This window comes from Musa acuminata, chromosome BXJ2-2, assembly GCF_036884655.1.
Source record: "Musa acuminata AAA Group cultivar baxijiao chromosome BXJ2-2, Cavendish_Baxijiao_AAA, whole genome shotgun sequence".
Classification (NCBI taxonomy): domain Eukaryota; kingdom Viridiplantae; phylum Streptophyta; class Magnoliopsida; order Zingiberales; family Musaceae; genus Musa; species Musa acuminata.
The window spans coordinates 6,180,776-6,188,363 of NC_088339.1; the positions used below are offsets into that span (position 1 = coordinate 6,180,776).

A 7,588-nucleotide genomic window follows, 5' to 3' on the forward strand; every position below is an offset into this window, starting at 1 on the left:
TCTAAGAGGAAACGAGATGAGGTGAACAGTGCATACCTATTGCATTGTAGGCTAGGTCACATCCATAAGAGAAGGATTCAAAAATTGCTAAAGGATAGATATATAGATCTATTCGACTATAAGTCATATGTAACCTGCGAGCCTTGCCTTCGTCGAAAACTGACCAACTCTCCATTTAGTGGAACTAGAGAAAGAGCCATTGAGCTATTAGAACTCATACATAGTTATGTATGTGGACCCATGTCAACTCATACCATTGGTGATTACTCCTACTTCATTACTTTTATTGATGATTTCTCAAGGTATGGACATGCATACTTAATAAAGTACAAGTCCGAGGCTTTTGAGAAATTCAAAGAGTATAAGAATGAAGTAGAGAACCAGACTGGAAAGAGTATTAAGACTATTCGATTAGATCGAGAAGGTGAGTACTTAAATACAGAGTTTACCCAATTCCTCAAGGACTATGAGATTATATCCCAATGGACACCTCCTTATACACCTCAACTCAATGGTGTATCTGAAAGGAGGAATCGTACAATGTTAGACATGGAACGGTCCATGATGAGTTTCGCTGACCTACCCATCTCATTCTGGGGATATGCACTAGAGACCGTAGCTTACCTTCTGAATAGAGTTCTAACTAAGTTGGTAGTATCTAACCATATGAGATATGGAAAGGGAAGAGGCTCAAATCTTATGGTTGTTAAGATTTGGGCTGCCTTGCCCACGTTAAAAGACATGACCCCGCGAAGTTGGAATCAAGAACGGAGCGATACAAGTTTGTGGGATACTCTAAGGAAATTAGTGGGTATTATTTCTATCTTCTCGAGGACCAAAAGGTCTTTATAGCCAAGAGAGCGGTGTTCCTTGAGAAGGAATACATTCTTGGTGGAGACAGTGGGAGGATGATAGAGTTGAGCGAGGTTAGAGAACCTAGCTCAAGCACCACTTTATAGCCCGAGTCTGTTTAGATACCTAACACACAAGTTCCAATTTTACATAGGTCCGACAGAGTATCCCATCCTCTTGAGAGATATATAGGATATATTAGAGGAGAGGATGTTGAGGATATTGATCCTCGACCTATGAGGAGGCTATTATGAATATAGACTCTAGGAAGTGGCAAGAAACCATGAATTCTGAGATAGATTTCATGTACTCCAATAAAGTTTAGAATTAAGTTGATGCACCCGAGGGTATTGTACCCATCGGTTGTAAGTGGATCTTTAAGAAAAGGATCAGAATAAATAGAAAGGTAGCTCTACCAATAAAGTAAAGCTAGTAGCTAAGGGGTATCGTCAAAGACAATGTGTTGACTATGATGAAACCTTCTCACCCCTAGCCATACTAAAATCCATCTAAATTTTATTGGCTATTATAGCACACTATGATTATGAGATCTGGCAGATGGATGTGAAAGCCGCATTCCTCAATGGCAACCTCGAGGAGGAGGTGTATATGATACATCCCGAGGGATATGTGTCACGCCCCTCAAAATATCCATGATTTTTAAAATTTTTCATCACAGACCAATCCAGGATCCAAACTAACGTTTGAGGACACTGAAAAACATTCTATTCATATTCACATCCATAAAACCTGTGCAGTTTATAATCATATATTACATCACTCAATAATTCACATTTATGGCAACCCAAGCCAACTTGACAAACATGAACAATATTTATAAATCCACAAGCTAAATAATTTATACAATCAGAACTCTAACTATTCACCACAAGTTCATATCATTATAAATTAGGCTTAACATTCAGAAATTCCAAATAAGAGAGATCTCCTAACACTTTGACACAGTATATCCATTTCGGTTCATCGACAACATTTCATTACATACAAAACATACTTATACAACAATATCGTAATAACCAACCAGACTTGCCCATCATTCTGAATAGCTATCCACTGCCTCAGCCCAAATCAAACATCTCGAAGAGTAACAAGCTGACCTGAAAGATTTATATAACAACGGAGTGAGCCAAAAACGACTCAGCAAGTGACAAAGCATATTCAGAACAAAAGGAACGGATTCAAACGAGTAAGGTATCATAATGTAAGGCAGAATACAAGAATTCTCAAGGATACCCTTTCATTAGATACAAAATCATATGTAACAAGTCATTCAAAACATATTTGATTCATAACAAATGGAGCATAGAGTAATTGGAGCATATCAATGGCAGATAGGACATTTCAGAACATATCAGTTCATAGCAAATGGAGCACAGAGTAATTGGAGCATATCAATGGCGTATGAAATGTTCCGGAGCATATCAACGACATATGGAACATTTCGAAACATATCAACAGTGGAGGAAACATTTCAGAGCATATCAATAACAAATACCGTACAGAAGCTCAAACGTCGTCTTTGACGTTGCAAACATATCAATCTTATCCAAAGCATGTACAGAAACACATAACCAAAGCTTTGGATATCATATCAAACATACAGAAGGTGTAGTGGGATCTCAGTCAGAATGTGATTCATCCATTTCTGAATGACCACCTGACAAAAGTCTCCCACGTCTGGGAGCTCCATCCACCCACGTCTAGGTGAAGTCAAAGGGGGCCGGCAGAGCATCGCAGGCTCTAATCACATACCCACGTAGCGGGCAACAAGTGCAAACAGAATATCCCTCATAGCGGGACCCCACATAGCGGGCAAATAGCGCATACCCTTTACCATTTCTGGCAAAGGTCCAGACAATCCCACACACCAGAGTACAAAAGGGCAGTTTCAACAATAAGTAGCATATATCGGAAGCACACGTGGAACAACAAACGTACATGTGCCTTTACGAGTCAATCCGAAGTAAGCAATAATCTTTCACAAGTATATTCAGACTTGAAAGGAATTGAAAGCAAGGGCACATATGGAATCCAAGCAATCACTTATACCTCAATTCAATAAGAAGATTTGATGAATTCAATGTCCAAAGGAATGAAACTGGAATAGGCACATATCGAAAGCAAATGCGGAACAATAGGATATACATGTGCCTATATGAGTCAATACGATATAGCATAAACGTTACACAACAGTTTTCAAGAATGCAATAACTTTAAGGACAAGAACATACAAGAATTCAAAGCAGTAATATAAAGCTCAATTGAATAAGAAAGCTAAAGGATATCAATTTCCAAAGGAATGAAACCAGAATATGAGAAATCGACCAAAGCTCGATTTCTGGCAGAATACAGAAGGCACATTGAACAAATGATTCAAACTATCAAACGTGCTCCAATTTACTCAGAAATAATCATTGGATAATACTTTCAGATAAGACATGCTTCATATGAATTGAACTGTCCAACAGAGAGAGTTACAAATAATTTGGTAAGCAAGTGTCGTAGAACAAAATCTCTGTTGGCAGAATTCCTAATGTCAGATTCAACAGATAGCTGGACAGGTGTTTGGATTCCAAATCTTTCAATCCATATATCAAAGAAAGGTCTACGAGTCTATTTTCCAATGAAATCAGTTTTGAACAAATCAGAGTTTCCAACAAAGACTTATAGGCAGCTCGGTATCAAAAGGTCAGAATATCAGAAGTTGCACAGATTCGAATCGTTACGTCTAAACAGGAGATATATCAAATGCAAGGCTAGAACAATTCAAAGTTCCTCATATTCAAAGCAAATGTAGAGATAAAATTGCAGTGAGGAACGATCAGGATACTTGCAATAGGAAAGATTAGAACAATTACAGGCGGAACGATCGGGAAACTTGCAATAAGAAAAGTTAGAGCAATTATAGGAGAAACGATCAGGGAACTTGCCTTTCAAATATTTTGATCTGAATATCCAAGGAAGGTGCCAGTCCAATCTTTCTACTTTTCCTCCGTGTCCTCTCTCTGTTTCGTTTTGTGCTCCCGTTTTCTTCCTTTCTTCGTAACTACATCACGTGTCGAACATCGAGGCATAGTCACCTGCTCTCTCTTACTCTCATTCCTTCTTTTTCTTTCCCAAATGCAGCTGCCACAGCTGCCGCCGCTGCCGCTGCCACAATCGCAGCCCCTTCCACCGCACTACCTTCCTTCCTCCCTTCTCTAACAGACATAATTGCTGCATACGCAGTCGCTGCCGCTGCGACCGCAATCCCGTCCGCAGCCCCTTTTTCCCCCTTTCCTTTCCTTTCTTTCCCAGCTGCAACTGCCGCAGTCGCAGTCGCAGCCATGGCCGCAGCCACCACAACCGCAGCCTCTTCTTCCTCTGCTACTCTATTTCCTCTCCTACTTCTCTTCCAACTGCAGCTGCCACTGCCGCAGCTGCCACCCCTTCTCCTCTTCCTCTCTTCTTCCTCTCCGTCCCTTTCTCTTCTTCTTCCTTTCCTTCTCTTCTTTCCCAGCCACAGCTGCAGCTGCCATCACCGCAGCCGCAGCCCCTTCTCCTCTTCCTCTCTTCTTCCTCTCCTTCCCTTTCTCTTCTTCTTCCTTTTCTTTTTCTCTTCCTCTTTCCCTACCATAGCTGCAGCTACCACAACCGCAGCCGCAGCTACTTCTTTCCCTTCTCCTCTTCCTTCTCCTTCCTTTCTTCTTCTTCTCTCCCCGCTGCAACTGCTGCAGTCGCGGCCGCAGCCACGGCCGCAACCTCTCCCTCCTCCCCTGCTCATCTTCCTCTTCTTCTTCTCTTCCAGCTGCAGCTGCCATCGCCGCAGCTGCAGCCCCTTCTTCCCCGGCGTCACACACACCCTCTCCTCTGTTTCCTCTGCAGGAAACAGAGGTATCACACCTCTTTCTCTTCCTCTTCTTCTTCTTCTCCTCTTCCCCTCTTCCCTTTTCCTCCCCAAGGCCACACATCTCCTCGCTGCAGCCTTGCCGCAGCTATCTTCTTCTTCTTCTTCTTCTTCTTCTTCTTCTTCTTCTTCCCTTTTCATCCTCAACGCCCCACACATCCTCTCCTCTGTTTCCACCTGCGGGAAACAGAGGTGCTGCAGCCCTGGCTGCTGCAGCTGCCTCTCTTTTCCCTCTTCTTCTCCTTCTCTTCTTCTCCTCTTCCCTTTTCCCCCCCAAAGCCACACACCTCCTCGCTGCAGCCTTGCCGCAGCTATCCTCCTCTCTTCTTCTTCTTCTTCTTCTTCTTCTTCTTCTCTTCTCCCTCTTCTTCCTCTCTTCTTCTCCCCATGCCCCACAGCTCCTCGCTGCAGCCCTCGCTGCAGCCACCTCCTCTTCTTCTTCTTCTTCTCTTCTCCCTCTTCTTCCTCTCTCCTTCCTCCTCTCTTCTTTTCCCTCTTCTTCTTCTTTTCTTCACTCCTCATGCCCCACCGCTCCTCTCTGTTTCTCGAAGAAACAGAGAGTGCGTGGGAGGCGGTGGGATAAAACCGAAATTTTCGGTTTTTCTTTATTTACTTCTTTTTACAACTTAACAGTTTAGTCTTTGAAATTTCTATATTTACATATAGGTCCCCCAATTTACATATAAATCCTTATTAATACATTTTTAAAAGTGGGGGATATTACAATATGTGTCAAAGTTCTACCCAGATAAGGTGTGCAGGTTACTTAGATCCATTTATGAACTAAAGTAAGCTTCCCGAAGTTGGAACATAAGATTTAATAAGGCAATCAGATCTTATGACTTCGTTAAGAAAAAATATGAGCCTTGTGTATACAAGAAGATAAGTGGGAGCACTATCACCTTCTTAGTGTTATATGTGAATGATATCCTGATCGTTAGGAATAATTTAAGAATGCTATCCACAATAAAGGGTTGATTATCTAGACACTTCTCCTTGAAGGACTTAGTGGAATTATCCTATATCTTGGGGATTTAGATCTATAGAGATAGATCCAAGAGGATGCTTGGCTTGTCCTAGTCTAGGTACATAGACACCATTGTCAAAATGTTTGGTATGAAAAATTTCAAGAGAGGTCTTATCCCAATGAGACATGGGATATCACTTTCTAGGAGTATGTCCCCAAAGACTCCTAAAGAAAGGGTGAATATGGATATGACACCCTATATCTCAGTGATCGGGTCTATCATATATGTCATGCTATGTACTAGGCCTGATATAGCGCATGCTCTGACTATCATGAGTAGGAATCAGGCAGATCTAGGCTTGGAGCACTGAAAAGAAGTAAAGTGTATCCTTAAGTACTTGAGAAGGACTAAGGATCTTTTACTAGTGTATAGAGGTAGTAGCCTTAAGGTTGAAGGCTACACAAACTTGAGTTTTCAGTCCGATATTGATGATATCAAGTAAAATTCGGGGTATATGTACACCTTGAATGGATGAGTAGTGTGTTGGAAGAGTTTCAAGCAAGATACTACTACTGACTCGACCATAGAGGTAGAGTACATTGCTATAGCAGAGGTAGCAAAAGAGGGAGTTTGGATGAAGAAGTTCATCACAGATCTAGGAGTCATGCTAGGTAGCGAGGAACCGATTCCCTTATATTGTGACAACTACGAGGTGAATGCTTAAATAAGGGAACTCAGGTCTCATTAGAAGTATTCTGAGGAGGTTCCAACTTATTGGAGAGATCGTAACCCGAGGAGATGCAGTAGTGGAAAAGGTTCCATCCAAAGATAACATCGTAGATCCACTAATAAAGCCAATGTCTCAGATTGTCTTTGAGTGTCACAGGGGTCTGATGGGGATCAGACACATAGGTGATTACCTTTAGGTCAAGTAGGAGATTGCTAGTTATAGGTGCCTTGCAAGCCAATTACATGAATGATAACATGTGTGACTTGACACACAGTCTTTTTGCTTATTACATTTTAGCATTTATTACTTTATATTACTTGTTGCATATATATATATATATATACATATATATATATACATATATATATATACATATATATATATACATATATATATATACATATATATATATACATATATATATATACATATATATATATACATATATATATATACATATATATATATACATATATATATATACATATATATATATACATATATATATATACATATATATATATACATATATATATATACATATATATATATACATACATATATATATATACATATATATATATACATATATATATATACATATATATATATATACATATATATATATACATATATATATATACATATATATATATATACATATATATATATACATATATATATATACATATATATATATACATATATATATATACATATATATATATACATATATATATATACATATATATATATACATATATATATATACATATATATATATATATATATATATATATTGTGATGTCTTTGGATCTGTGCAATGGGAATCAGATCATGATAATTAGATCGATTCACCTTTAAACACATATCCTAAATAATCCCGGTCATAGGTTACTCAAGAGGGACATCGAGATAACCGGACAGACTAGTGTATTATATACCCGTCCATATAATTGATGCAACTGGTCTCATAGCTTCTCATGTGAGGACACTAGGGATACAATACAAGTATTCATTGGAGAATGAGTTTACTGATTGATCTGCTTACGAAATGCTGAATGGTTGATATTGCCTTATTATCAAACAATGATTCCGTAGTCCTAGTGATGTATCTGGTACATAGACTTG

General features: G+C 39.3%; 1 protein-coding gene across 1 annotated transcript; it reads right to left on the reverse strand.

Annotated features, from left to right (window-relative positions):
- Positions 1-1,734: 1,734 nt before the first annotated feature.
- LOC135605130 (uncharacterized) lies at positions 1,735-5,468 on the reverse strand. The gene is made up of 2 exons (XM_065094862.1): positions 3,804-5,468; positions 1,735-1,970 (listed from the first exon to the last, which is right to left on the reverse strand). The coding sequence occupies exon 1, from the start codon at positions 5,279-5,281 to the stop codon at positions 4,391-4,393; it is 891 nt and encodes a 296-aa protein (XP_064950934.1). The 5' UTR covers positions 5,282-5,468; the 3' UTR covers positions 1,735-1,970; positions 3,804-4,390.
- Positions 5,469-7,588: the final 2,120 nt, after the last annotated feature.